The 18,334-nt window shown below is 43.6% G+C and overlaps 1 protein-coding gene across 4 annotated transcripts in view; it reads right to left on the bottom strand.

The window, feature by feature from the left end:
• MYO5A (myosin VA) overlaps positions 1–18,334 on the bottom strand; it is a 166,181-nt gene that overhangs the window by 25,257 nt on the left and 122,590 nt on the right. The window contains exons 24-33 of one of the 4 annotated variants that reach the window (XM_084754564.1): positions 17,656–17,804; positions 15,094–15,207; positions 12,686–12,829; positions 12,344–12,397; positions 11,767–11,994; positions 8,341–8,441; positions 5,794–5,874; positions 4,186–4,384; positions 2,110–2,184; positions 826–919 (exon numbers count right to left, since the gene is read on the bottom strand). In XM_084754564.1, the coding sequence (XP_084610690.1) occupies positions 826–919; positions 2,110–2,184; positions 4,186–4,384; positions 5,794–5,874; positions 8,341–8,441; positions 11,767–11,994; positions 12,344–12,397; positions 12,686–12,829; positions 15,094–15,207; positions 17,656–17,804 (1,239 nt within the window). The remainder of the gene's footprint in view (positions 1–825; positions 920–2,109; positions 2,185–4,185; positions 4,385–5,793; positions 5,875–8,340; positions 8,442–11,766; positions 11,995–12,343; positions 12,398–12,685; positions 12,830–15,093; positions 15,208–17,655; positions 17,805–18,334) is intronic. The other 3 variants (XM_084754566.1, XM_084754565.1, XM_084754567.1) reach the window with 3 other exon arrangements.

Consider the following 18,334-nt stretch of genomic DNA (forward strand, 5'->3'; position numbering starts at 1 on the left):
AAAGGACCTGAAGATGACAGGAGCTTCCCAAGAAGACCAACCGAGCCAACTAACCAGAGCCTAGAGGGGCATGAGGAGACTGAAGCACCAGCCATGGACCATGCGTGGGCTGGACCTAGGCCCCCTACACACATGTAATTGATGGGCAGATCGGGCTTCATGTGGGTCCTCTAGTAAGGGGAGCAGGGGCTGTCTCTGACATGCACTCTGTGACCTGCTTTTTGATCACTTCCCCCTGGTGGGGCTGCTCTGCCAGGCCACAGGGGAAAAGGACACACTCAGCCCTGAGGAGGCTTGATGTGCTGGGGAGGGGGGATAAGGGGGGTTTCCCATTTTCTGAGGAATAGGGGCAGGGGATGAGGGAAGAGGGAGAGATGGTGGGACTGGGAGGAGAGGAAGGAGGGGGCTATAGCCAGGATGTAAAGTGAATAAATTAATTAATAAAAAGAAAAAATGGCTTTTATATTTATTCATCTTCACTAATGTTGGCAAAGGGCCTGTAGTTTAACAACCTCATGGGTTATACCCTTAGCACAGGGTTGTTACAGCTTCCCATGGTGTCCAGTTTAGTGTAGGAAGTTCTTTGACAAAAAAAAAAAAAAGAACCTAGATTTTTAAGTACTGCCAATAAACAGTGTAACTTACTGTTGTATTACTATGGAAATTATCCCCATCTGTAGAAGTAGAAATTTCCACTCCACAGAGGTCAGGACTGTGGAAAGTAATTTTGGTTATTTTCTCTAAAATGTCACCTACAAAGCTCCATTATGTCACAAACAACAGGGACTAAAAATTGACGGATGCTGTAAAAACGTGTTGAAGTACCTTCTAGCTCACCAATCTTCTTGGCAAAGACTTTGAGCTGCTTCTTCAGTTTCCGGACAGTTTTATCCTGCTTTTCAAGTTGTTCCATCAGATCCTAAGATCAAAATGAGAGTTCTGTCAGAAAGATGAAGGGGGCTGAGCGCAGGCACAAAGGAGGGCACAGGCTTTAATCACGGCAGCAGCGCTGTTAGTGTTACACAGAAGCTGGGGAAGAGCTGGCTGGTGCGACCCAGCTCAGCCTGGCGGGCAGAGGAGGCGCAGCTGCAGCGAGGGCACTGCTGACACACGCTGCAGCGCGCTCCTTTACAGCGTGATGGAAGTCCCAGGAGCTGCCTATGGGAAAGGACGCAGGTGGACTGCCGCTTCTGACAGGGGACTGAGCAGAGCTCTGATGAATGCATGAAGGATGGCTGCGCTTAGGAAAAGACTGACACGGCATGAGTACAGCACTGTTATGCTTTACCAAATCCAGACTTAGCCTTAACGCTTAAGGGACACAAACAACTTAGGGGGAATGAAAAGGTAGGTGAGACGGATGCTGTGGCATGCACCTTTAGTTCCAGCACAGGGGAGGCAGCAGTGGGTGGATCTCTGCGTTCAAGGCCAGCCCGGGCTATGTACTGTCTCAGTGGGGGGGGGGGCGGGGGAAGCTTTCTGTGACATAGGACCCAAATGCCAGGTAGTGTAAGATGTCACAAAATCTTACAGTCAATATATATTTTAAAAAGACTAATTTGGGGTGCCAAAAGTGAGAAAGACAGACAATCTGTGTAGAAACGCAAGACACCTGTGACTAATGGCTTTAAGTAAAGGATTCTCTCAAAGGACAGGCAGTTAGGACCTCAGCAACGAGGAGGGAAGTGGACAGGACCAGCCTAGAAGGGGACATGAGTCAGTGAAGCTGGCCGGTGGGTGTCACTAAGTCTCAGAGAAGAACAGCATTTGAAAACCCTCATTCACTCTCCAGCTTGCACAGGATTCAGGCAAGTGACTCAAAGGAATCAGCTGCTGGCATTTCCGGTGCCGGCTTGTGCTTCCTGGGTTTTACACGATCTCTGGAAACACGTTGCTTCCATCACACTGTAAGCCTTGGGTTAACAACACACTAAACACACAGTGGACACAGGACACGCTGCCTAAAGACAGCTGTGGAGGCTAGGGGCAGAGATTTCGTGAAGAGGGTTGGAGGAAACCTCCCGGGCGGCGGCAGGCAGCAGTGTGCTCTTCGGTTAGAGGAGGCTAGAAGTAGCAGGCGACAACGGAAAAGCATTGTGGTTTACATACAATCATCCTTTTGTAAAGTGAAATCCGATATGATTGATACTTCTTAGGGTCATCTGCATATAATTCCTCAAAATACTGAAAAAACAGGTACAACGGATATTTGTTTCTTCTGCCTTTGAGGGAAAGCTACCTCTCAGCAAAAGTCACTTAAAAATACTTTAAAACACAGGTAACGAAACTGTATCTACTCACTGGCTCGGAATTGTCACCTGCCATTACTATGTCCTTTTTCTAGTATAGATGAGACTCTATGTTGCATGGACAATAGAGACAGGTGATGGCCAGGATGTCGTCATTCAGCAGGTCACTAAAGCAGGGAACCGTGGTGACCAGAGAAGACTGACAGACCTTTACCCCTCCCTCATTGTGACTCTCCCAAGCTGCTACCAGAAGAGCAGCAAGGCTGAGGAAGGCAACAAAATAAAAAGGCAGGAATGCTGTTAGCACCCCACTCTCATCTGGAAGTGGTGGAGTTGGTGAGAGACAGCATGGGGAGGCCTCTGAAGCCGTGCACTACAGGGGCAAGAAATCCATTCCTATGTGTACTAGTGTGTGTGTTGAGGTGTGTGTGTGTGTGTGTGTGTGTGTGTGTGTGTGTGTGTGTGTGTGTAAGCAAGGCAAAACGTCATGAGAACTTAGCCCACACATGCTATTGCCTTAATATTCTGCTCAAGTGCATCCTAAAAAGTACATAATTAAGACTGAGAAATTGTAAGCAGCCTGAGAAAAAATATCATTCCATACACTTGAGTTTGATGATAATCATTGAATTAGCGGTCAGGGTACTGAATGGCACAGGCAGCTGATCTGCAAAAGGTAGCCCAAGACAAACTAAAGGGAGCCTTCCGTTTAGAGTGCAGGGCTCGTTCATCTATGTGTTAAATACAAAATGTGCTGAGAATATTAATAGTACGGGCAGGCTGTAAGGACAACACTTGATTAACTTAGTGAGCACACTGAGAATCTACCACCCAGAAACAAACCCATCCCACAGATCAATCATGTGGCATTTTAAGACAGAGAAGCAAAGAGCCTGTAAGCTGATCAATCAATATTGTTTCACACATTTATCAATTCCTAATCAACAAAAGCATTGTTAGTTATATCAGCAAATAGGGTAAAATGTAACTTTAAAAAAACCATCTTCTGACTCAGAAAACTTTTCCATTAAGCAGGCAGGTTGGCTCAGCGATGCTGGAAGAGTCCGTCCCGACACCAGCTTTGCCCTCTTCCCCACACCCCTGCCACAGCTTCGCATGTAAGACTGGACGGAAAGCACTTTGTGACTTTTTTCTGATCTAGATAAACCGTGGGTGAACATATGGTGATAGAAAACTACCTGTGTGGTCAGTTATCACTAATAGAGTCAGACCTTCAGGGAAATTCAACTCTACTATAGATCTTAAGTGGAATTAATTTTTCATGTGCCACTAAAGAACAAATTTTATGTGAAAATATAATTATAATCTTTCACTGATTTTTATGCAGTCAGGTTATCTGTAAAATTTGCATAGATTTAAAACTGCAAATATGTAATCAAAGTTATAATGTGATAGAAAAAGAAATATTGTAGAAAAAACATTTTAAGTGAAAGTATCCTCTTTACTACCGTACAGGTTCCGCTTAAAAGAAGAGAGCACATGAAGCTCGGTTCTTGTCTCTACCCTGTTTTAGAAGCTCAGCTCAGTGTCAGCCCACAGCCCCTGCCTGCTTCAGCTGAGAAGCTGCCTGGCTGGCCTGCTAGGTGGGTGGGGCAGCATCCTCCTTGGATGCCTGGAATCAAAGGAACACCACTTGGAGCTGGTCTCCCTGGCATCCAAAGCCCAACAGGTAGTCAGTCAGCCAGGTGACTTCTCTTCCAGACTCTGCGTGAGGTCTGAGAAGACTCAGTTGCCCAAGAGACTTCTGGGAGAAATAGCCTGGGTGCAATTTCACTATTCTCATTCATTTCTACCAACACATCCATATTTTCTTTTTGGCTTCCATCAGGGACAGAAGAGTGTCTTTCCAAAAAAGGAAAAGCTGTGCTTGTCCAAGAAGAACACACAGTGGACCCGGGCACTGGTGGCTCCTTACCAAGTTCTCGTTGGTCAGCCGGGTGATCTCGTGCTGCAGGCTGGCCTCGATGCGGGCCTCAGGGGGCAGCTGCAGGTTCTGGGCCAGCAGCTGCTGCTGCCGGTTGCTCTCTTCCTTCAGGCTCTGGATCTCCCCTCGGAGTGCCTCGGCCTCGTTCTCATGGCTCCTCTTCTGCGACTGCAGCTGGGATTCCAGCAGCCTGTAGAGAGGTCACACAGTTTTTCAGTGTAGAGGAGCTCACACCAATGGGTGCAAGGTGACGCAAGCCTTTGCAAGAGCAGGAAAGGCAGACACACTTTAGCATCTGTGCATCTCCTGATTCCAATAATGCCATGAAACTCAGATGCCAGAAATGGAAGCTCATGTGTCCACATTTCCGTCTTTTTTAATTGCACGAATCTCTCTTTTAAGTTGGCATAGATAGTCTCATTGCCAAGAAACAAATAGCTGCATTATGAAGTGCAAGATTAAACACTCCCAAGCTTAAAAAAAAATGACCTCCAAAGACCCAGATACTGATTTCAGGCACAGGTGGAAACAGGATTATGGTTTTAATATTGTCCACTTATCCAAGGACAGAAGGCTGGTGTACTGCATGGAAATCTATAGATTTACCCAAACCCAGTCTGGTAGTTCTGTAAGTGTGTGTGTGTGTGTGTGTGTGTGTGTGTGTGTGTGTGTGTGTGTGTGTGTAGACAGAACTGTCATCTCTCTTCCCGTTAAATTATATATCAGTAATAGAATCCTAACAAAATATAAAGTTATAGTCAAAATTAATTAACATGAAGAAAAAGACATTTAATCCTAATCTCATTTGTTATTAACTGTTGAGTAAAACTTATAATGCTACTGTGAGCAAACTATGAATAGCAGAGTAGTTATTTTGGCTATCATGAAGCTTTAAGACCCAGTGAACCCACAGCATTGCAGCTAATGCCAATGGTTATGGTTAGAACAAAGCAGAACACGCAGAAGCCCACTTAACAGTGTAAGAATTTTAAAACTGTAATCCCTAAAATTGAAAATTTTTATGAGTTTTTAAAGACACAGACATCACTAGAGCAGATGAAGAATATGTTAGAGAGACACAGCTAACTCTATTTTGTGTTTGTTCCTGCAAGTGAATTGCTGAGCTCAGGCGGTTATCTTGACTTCTTTGGCCTTGACTCCCATGTAACCACAGAAACGCTGCGTCAGGCACCTGACACCGCTCTTAGGCCACGTCTGTTCTAGGGACGGTATTCCAGCTTGACACTTATTATAAAGAAGCTACTGTCCAGGTAACAGGTCTCAGTGCCCATGCTCCAACAACACGCTCTTCAGCTGGAAGACTGTTTCCCTCAAGTCCTAAAGCGCCTCAGTGCTTAGATGCTCACTCCTGACAGCACTGTGGCTTAGGTGAAGCAACTTGTATCCACCTACAATGAAGTGTAGCCTTAATAGGATCTGTTAGTAGAGACAGTTTTAAAAGAAGGTATTTAAGCTTTTATCGAGACTGATTGTCTCAGGAGGACAAGAAACACACAAGACACACGGTCAAAGTTGTGAGCCCACTGTTAGTAAGGAAATCAGGTTAATAACACTGCACTTTGAGAAGACGTTTATAACCTGTTGGCTTGTTTTAAGCCTTCATAAACCAGCCAGAGCTCTCCATCCTCATTCAACTCCTGGTAATCCACGGCAGATGGTCTTCCATGTAAAGAAACACAATGCAAAACACACAGCGACACAGGATGGAGGTGAGATGGCGGCGGTCAACAAAAGCACATGCTACCTCAGTATCTTACAAAGTGAATAGGACCACTTTTAGTAATTACAGATGACTTTACAACATCACCACAAAATTATTTTGGTTAACTAAAAAAAAAAAATCGGTAAGAAGTGGCATCACAGATAAATGGAGACAGACGTTCAGTTTCTAATGTTTTATGCGGCTAGCCGAACGCCCTTACATATTAAGCACCGAGGAGAGCCATGGCACATGTATGATGTGAAAACTCCAGGTACATCTTTATGTGGCAACTGTCACAATCTATTTCAAAAATGAAAATTTCAGTTGTCTGGATAGGGACTGACTTTAGCATAATAAAATCTGATTCCCCGTGCAAACTTTGATAAAAATTATTGCACAAATAACATAAGAACATATCCAAAGTTCTCAGCTTTTGACATGGTTTAAAATTTTTGGATAAGATTAAATTTAAGAGCTGGAGAAGCTGCCTTTGTACTTGAGATGTATCTACTGCCTCTTACTAAAATAGTGTAGTTTATAAACAACATAAAGGTGGTACCATTTTTCCTACCTAGGGTGTAAACAAATCATTTTGAGGATTTGCTAAATGTCTGATGCAGTTCTTCATTCTTGCGCTAACGTATGTGTTCTCTCCATCACCAGGTGAGTTCACAGCTGGCAAGGAAGTATTTGAGTCCAGCACCACGTGGTTTCAGAGTCCAGCTTCTTAATCTTCATACGCTTGTGTGCTATGTTTGTGTAACATGAATTGAGGACATTCTCTTTTCAATCTACTATCTTTCCCTAAACAGTTTATCTATTTTTGAGTTTTTTTGTGTTATTATATATTATTTTATTATTATTTATTATATTCTCATGACTATGAAATCTATATCTCAGCCCCTTTATCTTGGTTATAGACCTATTATATATAACTCAACTGCGTAGTGTGATTTCTCTCCCTGGATGCCTTCTTGTTTGCTAAAGGTCAGTATGTAGAAATCCGCTCATGCACCCTGGTCTCATGACCATAAAACGGCATCAACACATCCAACCGAGTCCCACAGCAGATGCTTCAAGGTTCCCTATGGTCCACTCACACACCCAGCACACTACAAGGTCTACTGGCCTCATCTCCATACACAGCTTTCAAAATGCCCCACTTCTTTCAACCCAACTGTCACCAACCAAGCTCAAGTCACCATGATCAGTCACTGGATTGTGGCAAAGCCTCTTAACTGGTTTTGTGCTTTCAATCTTGCTCCATTACAATTTGTTCTCAACTATAACAGCAAGGGCTAGCTTTCTAAGCGTGTCCCTGCATCGCTCTTCTACTTAAAGCCCTTCAATGCCTTCTGAGATCTTCTCAAGTCATTTTTCTAGGGAGCCTATAGCCTCTGTGAGAAGGGACTGTGTTCAATAGTCTTGTGCTGTGTTGCCACTAAAGGGCATAGTGTCTGGCATGGGAGGCACATTTCAGACCTGGTGACTGAGCAGCTGAGTATCTGGATGGACAGCATAATACTACCTTTTCTATAGTAAGATAGTCGATAGTCTTTTTTTTTTTTTTTTTTTTTTTTTTTGAGACAGGGTTTCTCTGTGTAGCCTTTGGCTGTCCTGGACTTGATTTGTAGACCAGGCTGGCCTTGAACTCAGAGAGCTCCACCTGCCTCTGCCTCCCTGAGTGCTGGGATTACAGGTGTGTGCCACTGCGCCCAGCTTAATAAGATGTTCTTAAATATAAAAGTTTAAAAGAACTCCATAAATTAAATTTACATTTAGCCAAGTAGCTTTATAAGCATTCTGTGCCTTTGCCTGGCACAGAGTAGAGAACTACCTCATGTTTCACAGGGCATATATATTTAATTTGTGGGTATTTGTGTATTCCAATCCTGTGACTGTGTTATCAAGACTCCTAGGAGACCCTAGAACTGTCTTTCTTTACGATATCACCACTGGCCACACTCTTTCAAAATGGCCCAGTATGTAATATTTTTTTCTGTTTAGGGTACAATGGCACTAGGTTTCTGTTCAGAAATGAGGTCGGCAGTAAGGCTGAACACTGCTGATACGCTATAAGCCTGTATCTCCACCCTCAGCATAGTGGCACCTTCTAGAGCTATACGCCCACCAGTGAGGGAATTCCAAGTACACACGGCTTCACGTCTCCTCATGCTACATTTCAATTATTAAACACTGTGGCTGCCTCCACTGACCTTCAAATGGCCGTCTTGAACAACACCCTTACTATGAAGGGATGTACTCAGGACTAGCATTCTCCCTGACACCAATCATCAGCCATTGCCTGACATTATTAATGTGATGCCTAATAAAGCAATGAACCAGCACACTGACCTCCTGTACAGGAGACCAGCTTGTGGACTAATACAGCTAAACCCAGGTGGATCAGAGGACCAACTTACCTGTTTGTTTCTTTCAAGCCAATATACGCTTGTGCTATTTCACCTTTGTCTTTCATTTTCTGCACATCTTCCAAAAGTAATGTGGAATCCGTCATTGTATTCTGAAGGGAGAAATGGCACATGTCCACACGAAGGCTCAACTCAGCAGCTCTGGATCACAGCTCACACACTGTTTTCACTTCAGCGCTTAGGGGGTAAGAGCACCTGCCATCCAGCCTGAGGTCCTGAATTCAGCCTCTAGAACCCATATGGTGGGAAGAATCTACACCTACACGCTGTCATCTGACGTTCATGCGTATGCATATACACACATGCACACACGCACACACACACACACACACACACACACACACACACACACACACTAAAGTCACTAATTTATTGCCCTTAAAAAGTAACAACTTCAGCATCCCGAAAGGTTCATTCTCTTTGTCTAAAGCACGTCCTATCTTTCACTCAGTGTCTGTCCTGAGCTAGGTGTGGTGGCTCACGCCCGGCTGGCCTCAAGCTTTCCATGTACTGAGGATGGCCGTGAACTTCTAGTTGTCCTGCCTCACCTTCCTGAGTGCTGGGACCACAGGTATGCACTGCCGAACCTGCCCGGCCTCTGTGATGGTACCGATCAAACCCAGGGCTCTGTGCATGCTACCCAAGCAAGCATTTTATCAGCTGAACTACATCTCCGGCCCCAAATAAACATTTCTTTAGCTGTATTGTATAAAGAATATATATTTATATACTTTTCGGCTAATTAATTTTTTTCTTTTCCTGAAAGAAAAAAAAACTACTTCATAAAGGGCCATTCTTATTTTTAAGGCCTATAAATATAATTCACAAAGATTCAATTTTATATCAGATAATGATACACAACATTAGAGGTGCAACAGTGAGTTATGGAGCTGACAATGAGCTCAAAGTCATAGAGATCCTTGTGGCAGCCACATCGGATGCTACGACCACACTCTCTTCAGTGACTTCAAATGGGAGATCAGTAACCAAAACAGCTGGGTATGGCAGCTCACACCTGTATTCAGAGTACCCAGGAGGTGGAGGCAGGATGACCAGGAGTTCAAAGATATCTTTACCTACACAGTGAGTTTGAGCCAACTCAGGCTATATGAGCTCCTATTGCAAAACAAAACAAAACAAAACAAACAAACAAAAAACGGCAGAGAGGACCGGGGAGGTGTTTCAGCACTTAAGAGGGGCACGATTCTCAATCACAGGGACCTGAATGCCGATCTCAGCACCCGTGTAACAAGCCAGACATTGCACATAAGAACTGATGTTCTGAGGGGGTGGAGCCAAATCACTGCTGGGGCCTATCGGCTTTTAGCCTAGCTGCGGGAATGCAAGCCTCAGGTTAGGAAGAATCACTATCTAAAGGAATGGATGGACACCAATAAAGGAGGACACACAATGCCCTCTTCTGGGATTCATTTCCACATACTCACATAAGCACAGATAATAAATAGATAAATCTTAAAAAAAAAAAACAGAACAAAATAAAATAGACCTGATCACAAAGCTCCAACTACATATACTCAGGAGGCCTGCAAGCCAATGTTAGGATTAAACAGAAGCACTTAATTAAATAGTAAAAACATGTATAATTACCTTGTCATCCTGAAAAAAATCACATGATGGAAAGCACAAAAATGAAGAAAACAATAAATCTTTAGCTTCAAGAATAGATTCTTTCACTGAATCCAGATAAGAGTTAATTTAAAAGCTATGACTTTGTTTCTTCTCAAACTAACTGTAAGTGAATTAAGATTCAGAGACCTGTCACATAGGAGACATTAATATATGTGTGAGAGAGAAACTCCTATTTTTAATGTTTAAGTTCTTTCCTGCGTTGTTGAGTTTCAAAATGTTCCTGGTTGAAAATGCCTGGGTGTGTGAGAGAATGACTCTCCTACTGATGTGTCTGGATGAGCAGGCTGGCCTAGAACTCACAGAGATCCACCTGCCTCTGCCTCCTTTAGTGCTGGGATTAAAGGCGCGCACCACCGTGCCCTGCTACTGGGTGAGATTTTATCCTCAGTCTTTAAGAGTTCAGGTAGCACCCACTGGAAGAGCGTCTGTCAGGTTAAGCCTGCTGAGCTCTCTGGAGGCAGAGTGGACAAACCCGAGCTGGCTGGTCTGACTCACACCCTAACTCTCTGTGTGCTGTTCACCATTGCTCTGAAAACAAGAAACTGACAAATTCAGAATTACAAACAGGGAAGTGAGGCGGTCTCCGCATGCTGCACATTCTTCCAGGACACACAAGATGTGTCACATGGAGGCTAAGAGCTGGGCAAGCAGAGACCGGTGAGACGGAGCCTTCCCAGCAACACAGAACAGTTGTCACACGGGCTTTGTGAGCTCCGTAAGTGGCAGGCCCGGCACCGAGCTGTGTGCGTGCTCGACTAGCGAGGTCGCGTCGATGCCTTTGCTGCATCTTTATTTTCCAGTCTCTCAATTTTCACAAAAATCTCCTGAGAATATCAATTGTATTCCACAAACATATATTATTATTTGTGAATTTAAAAAGAATAAGAGATACTATCAATTTTTCTGAGCGAAAAAAGAATCCTGATTTAGCCTTTGTCCAGGAGACACATAGGGCTTTCTTTCTCAAGCCCATCAGGCCTTGGAACCAATGAGACTGAGCCAGGCAAAGTGCTGGTGTGGAGTGCTTTCTGTTGACGCCATGAACACAGCCCTTCTTACTTTCTTTTAAAGGGAACTCCCAGGAGTGAACAGAAATCATCTTCTTGTAATTTCCATGAACTGATTCCATTTCTAACTGTTTTCTGTTATGTTTCCACTTAAGCAGCCAATTTCTTTCTTTTTTTTTTTTTAGGTTTTTAAAATCATTTTTTCTTTTTTTACATATACATTTACATTATTACACATATATTATATATATATATACATACATACATATAATAAACTACCTATAGCAAGAAGAACCATGAAACAATCAGGAATTATATAAATGTTATATTCATAGAGTTTTAGCTATCTGTATTTGGCAACCTTGAAGAAAACATTTTTCCTATCTTTGTGTGTCTAAAATTCTGACTGTAAATCAATATCTATCTTATCTCATATTTAACAACTTAATTAAGCAGCCATTTTCAATAAGAAATTTTACGCTTAGATTTAATGACTCTTTGTACCAAAACAATTTGTAGATTTTCAATGTATTTTACTTTAGTTCAGAATTTAATGATGCAAGATTACTGTTATGAAAGGCAGATATGTTTTTTTAAAAGTATCCTTTGCTTGTGGGAGACGAATATTTGAAAGCCAATGGGAAGCCAATGGCTTTTGCAGCTGCTCTTAAGTGCTTGTTTCATGACAAACCGAAGGGAAAGCTTAAGGAGAGAAGGGCCCAGTCGCCAAGCCGCACAGTCAGCATGTGCGCATGCTCACCTTGGGTTGGATGGCTTCTTTCTGGCTCACCAGCTGAGAGCGCAGGATGAGGACCTCCTCCTTGCGGACGTCCAGCTCCTCGCTCACGGAGGTCAGCTGCTCCATGAGGACGCGGTAGGCAGGGGCGCCTGGCGCGGTCACTTCCGGGGCACTTTTCTCGCTGAGAGCTCTGCGTAGCTCATTCAGCTCATTTTTCAGTTTTTTGTTTTCTGACTCCAGTTCTTGACGCTGAATAAAAAAAAGATGTTCAACTTTACTGTTGTCACGCTCATCTCTACATCAGAAAACTCCTCTAAGTGATGGACGAACTGTACTAGAAAGGACATCAACCTCCACTGTCACCAATGGCCTCTCGGACCAGGTGTGACACCAGTGGAAATGAGCGATGTAAAAGACACTTTGCATCACCAGCCCCAATTCCAGAGGCAAACTGACTCTGATCTGCTTGGGGAATACTCCCAGGTGCAGAGATGGCTCAGTGCTCCAGCTAAGGATGTTTTCTGAGAAAAAGGCAAATTCTTAGCACCTCTCTTGTGAAAGCAAAGTATTCAGAGTCTTGGGCTAAAAACTTCAATACCTTGAGGGACTCATATTCCAGTTCAGCACCTCTAATTTGTGGTTTTTCTTCTTCCTGGAGAGAAGAAAATATAAAATAAGAACTTTGTATTTTAATTGTAAAATTTTTACTGCTTGAATACTTAGCTGCTGTACGAAAAGAAGTGATGTGTCAAAGCCGTCACAACTTTCACCACGTGCTGCACAGCTAAGGACCCTGGAGAGTACAGAAGGCTGCGGGAACACCCTGGCCTCCGCAGGGCCCTCAGCCTGCGGCCGCCCTCAGCCTGCAGCGCCCTCAGCCTGCAGCCACCCTCAGCCTGCAGCGCCCTCAGCCTGCAGCCGCCCTCAGTCTGCTGCTCACCTTTGCCTTGCTGCGGAACATCTGCTCCTCTTTTCGGTCCAGCTCATCCTGCATCAACTGCTTCTCCTGTTCCAGCTCAGTGACACGCTTCTGGAGCTTAAGGAACAGTGACATGTCCAGAGGCACCTTCCTCTCACTTGGTTCCTAAAACCCAGAGACCGTAAGAATAAATGAAATCAGAAGACTCCCAAGCCAATGAAAACAGTTCAGTGGTAAACAGTCAAACTTGCGGTAGAAATTTAAACATCCAAAGAACATCCTAGCTAATGACTGCAGAAATGCAAGTTGAACAATAGCAAGGGACTGTTTCTCTCTCATCTGACTGGCAGATAAGCCCAGAGGTGGCCTTTCAAAGTTAATAACGTCCCATGTTAGCAACTGTGTCTCATTTTGTATTGGGGAAATATAAATAAGCCTGTGGAAATCTAGAAACATTTATTAAAATGTAGATGTATAAGCTGGGTGTGGTGGCACACACCTGTAACCCCAGCACTCAGGGAGGCAGAGGCAGGCAGATCGCTGTGAGTTCTAGGCCAGCCTGGTCTACAAAGCGAGTGCACGACAGCCAGGGCTACACAGAGAGACCCTGTCTTGAAAAAACAACAAAGCAAAACAAAAATTTAGATGTGTATTCACACTTTTCCTAGCATATCTGAGACTCTAGGGCCAGGGAGATGACTCAGCAGGCCTAAGTGCTTCCTGTAGCTGTTTTCTAATGATCTGTAGCTGTTGAGACAGGCGAACCGCCAGTTATTTGGTTATTATCTTCCTGATGGGCGATGAGATGACTTCTAATTTCTGTTATTGAAATACACATCTGAGAACACACGTATCTGAACACAACACTTGGCAGCCTAGTGGGTGGGGCAACCTCTACTTCCACCAATAAGCGTGACTACTTCTGGAACAACAGTCAGTGTTCTAACTCAACAAAGAAACATTTTCAGCTCAGTTGATTGCTAAAAGGTGGAATTCCGATGCTGTTTTCAATTTTATTCTTTGGCTTTTCATAAGGGTAAATAGTACATGTATGGAAGTCACAGGCGACTTGCAGGAGGTGGGTCTCTCCTTCCAACATGGGTTGTTGGGCTCAACTTCAGGTTATCGGGCAGTAACAAGCATTTTACCTACTGAACCGTTGTACTGGCCCACCAAAAGCATCTACAAGTCATGCCACTTTAGATGATTTACAATTAAACATTCCATTTAAGTATCTTAATATCTGTTCATTCATTAGCAAAACATATGAGCCTGAAACTTTAATTTTCAAAAAACTATAATAGAGTCCTCCAGTCTATAAATGAACATAGCACTTTACTCATGATGCTTAAAATGTTATTAATTGGAAACCATTTCTTTGGGCTTTGAATGGACATTTAAAAAGGATTCTTAAATAGAATAAGGTAATTACTCAGCGACCAGTTAAAACAGCTATCAGTTAATGCTGTATACAGAATCCACTGATTGCTAGTGGGAACACATTTTGCAGACAGGAATATGAGAATATGAAAAGGTAGGGCCCAAAAGCTAACATCTGCCAAACACAAAACAACGTGAGGTATACCTAATGGTAACAATCACGTCAGAGTGCCCAGATGGTGTCCTCAGCCCCACTGGATCTCTATTTACAGCAAGGTCATTTGATTTCTCTGGACCACATGAGAAAGGAGGAGGGTTAGATAGACCATCTGGATAAGAGGAGCTGTGGATCTGTTTTCCTTTCCTTTTTTAGTAAGGACTTTGTCACCCAAGCCTTTACTGAGCGAGGGAAACTTTGAAATCCACCTTAAAAAAATGATATCCGTCTCTCAACTGAAGCCAACCATGAAGATAACGGAGTTCATCAATAAAAGTACCACCGCTGGCTCGGCAGTCATTTTGAGCTTCTTCTTCTATCATAGCTGAGAAAGTCATGGTGGCCCCTTCCCCAGGTGTGAAGCTTCAAGCAAGCTCAGGGACAAAACAGGACAGCAACAGTCTACAGAAGCAGGGAAAGCCATGGCTCCCACCCAACACCCAGCAGCCCCACAGATGCTCCGAGGGCTCCGGGCAAATGCAGGCAGCAGCTGAGCTCTCCGCAGAAACTGCTCAGGGATACAGTCATATGGGGACAGCAAAGATACTATTGCTATGAAACTGACATTAAAACTATAATGTGGGGCTGAGAATACTGCTCAGCAGCAGAGCATATGCTTGCCACATATAAGGTGCTTGGTTCAAGCACCAAAGCAAACAAATAAAAAAAAATTAGTAGATGTACTGGCCAAAACATGTGTGATAAGTATATCTGTATATGACTAATATACAGTCAGTTATAAGACTTATACAGAGTATATAAGTCAGTTATTGAAAATGCCACCTATCAACAGAAACATACACATCCTACTTTTAGTGACAGATAAATGTACCTCTGTCCTTGGTGCAATGTCTTCAGTTTCGGCAAATTCAGAGCTGAAGGTGTATTCAGACTCGTTGCTGCTGTGGGTAGAGTCTGTTCTCTTGTGTCCTGGCTTAGGCACGTTCTGTAAGGTAAATAACCCAAGTACAATTCATATACCATAATGGAGCTATGCACAATGGAAACAGCATCCACAATGTCTCTACTGCAATAAAGTCCACACAGTGATGTGCACTGATGGCCAAATGCTCTACTGTTCTTATCCGTGGGTGACTTCCTCAAAGAGAAAGGTGGACCAGCATGACAGGAGCTGTCAGGAAACCACGTGACCAAATGTAGCTCACCTGTGACTATTAGGAGAGTCAGGTTAGCTTTGAACTTACTATGTAGGTGAAGATGACTTTGAATTTCTGATCCTCCTGCCTCCACCTCTCAGGTACTGGGATTATAGGCATGAGGACCACACCCTGCTTACGAATGCTGAGGATGGAACACAGGCCTTTAGATTCATGCTAAGCAAGGACTCTCTACCAACGTAGCTTCTTCAAGCCTCTCTGGGTTTTTTAAGTTATTAAGTCACTTTGTTCATGTAATGCTTTTAGTGTTGTGATAAAATAAGTTACCAGAAAGTTCATAAAATACACTGGAAACAACAACCATGTTGATGATGGTAACTGGGCAGAAGTGGTTAAAAGCCAAGTCAGAGTTATACAGGTGACCATAATTTCTGTCACTTTTACACAGGACACAAATATGTAGAGTAAGCAGTGAGAATGAGACAGTACAAGGCAGGTAAGATAGATGCTCAAAACACACTGAAGACCCTGGATCATGACGATGATGACTCAGATCTGGGAGATACTTTTAGGGCACATGATTCCTTATTAGTCAGTGTTCAGAAAGCTTGAGGGGATGAAAAAGTGGAGCAGGACATCCCTGGACAGCCCACTGTACCCAACCCACAGGACATCCCTGGTCAGCCCACTGTACCCAACCCACAGGACATCCCTGGACAGCCCACTGTACCCAACCCACAGGACATCCCTGGACAGCCCACTGTACCCAACCCACAGGACATCTTTGTCAGCCCACTGTACCCAACGCACAGGACATCCCTGGTCAGCCCACTGCACAGGAGAAGACTCAAAGAATCATTTCTCTTTCCACGGTTACTTAGGGGTTTTCTACATAGCCAGAGGCCTCCCAAGCACTCCCCAGCTTAGTCCTAAGTATAACCGAAACACAAACCAACTGTAAATGTTGGTATGGTTTCCCAGGAAGGAGAATGAATAAAGACACATGGAAGAAGGGAGCTGTGGGGAACAGGATGCCAGAGGAAGCCACAGGGGCCAGATGTGGAGGAGCAGAGGTTTTAGTGGGGCCTAAGCAGCCCACAGGCCAAGGAAGACAGGACAGCCGAGGTCTTCAGATTCATCAGCCATAGATCACAGTGACCTCTCCTACTCTAAGCTTCTCTTAGTAGGTAGATTACTGTGTAGAGCAGGCATCCAACGTGGGATTTAAACGTGCTTTTCAACTTCCATTACTTCAGGGTTCCACATCTGTGAAGCCTTGACAACACTAGTTTTGTGTTACATTTCAATGTCAAGCACATCCTTCTACTGACAAAAATTTGAAGTTAATACTCTATCCTTAGGGTTCTAACTCACTTGCTTTTTTACAATCTCTGTGATAAAGCACCTGGCCACTTGCACTGTGAGCTTCCCTCTAAGGAACAAGAAAGCCAGAGAGATCAGTCTCCGGACAACAAGGTGAGTACAATTCCAAGTGTGGAGAGGGCAAAGACAGAAGAGCCATTCAAACAGCTAGTGCAAATTAGTATGAACAGGGACTGAATCTTCTCTCCATGGAAGTTTAACATTATAAGCTCGAGTGAAAAAAATAGTTACATTAAAGTAATGTAATATAATACAAGATTTACACTGACATTCAATGCAGGAAGCAGAGTCTTGACACACTGACTTTACACTACCTTATAGCGCCATCTTTAAAGTACTTGAATTTACTGAAGTACTTATGGATAAAGTTGTCTGATTTCTGGGATTTATTTTAAATAAATAAATGAATGGGGAGAGATGGGAAAAGTGATGGATAAAAGAGAAAACAGAGATATGGTGACTATTTAGGAATTGGGTGATAGGTAAATGGAATGTTTAGAGGTTCATTCTATGATTCTAATTATTATTATTATTATTATTATTATTATTATTTATTTATTTATTTATTGGTTTTTTTGAGACAGGGTTTCTCTGTGTAGCCTTGGCTATCCTGAACTTGCTTTGTAGACCAGGCTGGCCTTGAACTCATAGTGATCTGCCTGCCTCTGCCTCCCGAGGGCTGGGATTAAAGGCATGCTCCACCACTACCTGGCTCGATTCTATTTTCATATATAACTAAAAATTATCATTAAAAAAAAAACAAACCAGAATCCAAGTAAGATGGGCCATGCCTATAATCCCAGCACTCAGGAGGTAGAAACAAAAGGATCATGAGTCTAAGGCTATTCTGGGCTACACAGCAGACTCTTAAAAAAAAAGAGTGTTGCACTCACCAGCATCAGGGTCATCTCTTCCTTGAGGTCATCGTAGCGCTCTTCCAGGCGACTGAACTCATTCAGAAGGTTCTGGTACCTCAGCCTCTCATCATTCAGGTCAAGCTCCAGTTGCTTTGTCTCTTCTACTAACTTCCTCTCCATAGTTTCTGAAATAAACAAGAGGATATAGAGGATCAGTGCCTGGGAAGAGGGTGACAGGTGACGTGTCAGGCCAGAAAGGTGGCAAGAAAACGCCCTTGAAGCAGCCCAAAGAGACAGATGGGGATGCTAGACCTTCCACCAGAAACCAAAGGATAACAGAAGAAACTCAGCAGCTCGAGGCAAAAGCCCCAGGGAAGGGCCCTGGCCACAGGCGAGATTAACAAGTCAATGACATAGCTGTCCCTTGTGGCAGAGACGAGGGCAATCCCACTCTTATCAGCTAGATTGTGCCAACCTATGATGAAGCATTGCCCAGGAATCTGTCCAACATTATAATAAACTTTATAGAACAAAACAGAACAAAACAATCCTCCTTCAAAACTGGAAGGGGAGATGTACACAAAAGTGACTCCACAGAGCTCAAGAGCGTCAACAGGTACGCTGACTTCCAGTTTCTCTTAGTGGAATTGTCTTTTAGGCCCGTGAGAGTAGCTTGTGAAGGCAGGAAGAGAGGGAAACATGACCTCAGATTACA

The sequence above is a fragment of the Acomys minous genome (genome assembly GCF_964271855.1).
Source record: "Acomys minous genome assembly, chromosome: 13".
Classification (NCBI taxonomy): domain Eukaryota; kingdom Metazoa; phylum Chordata; class Mammalia; order Rodentia; family Muridae; genus Acomys; species Acomys minous.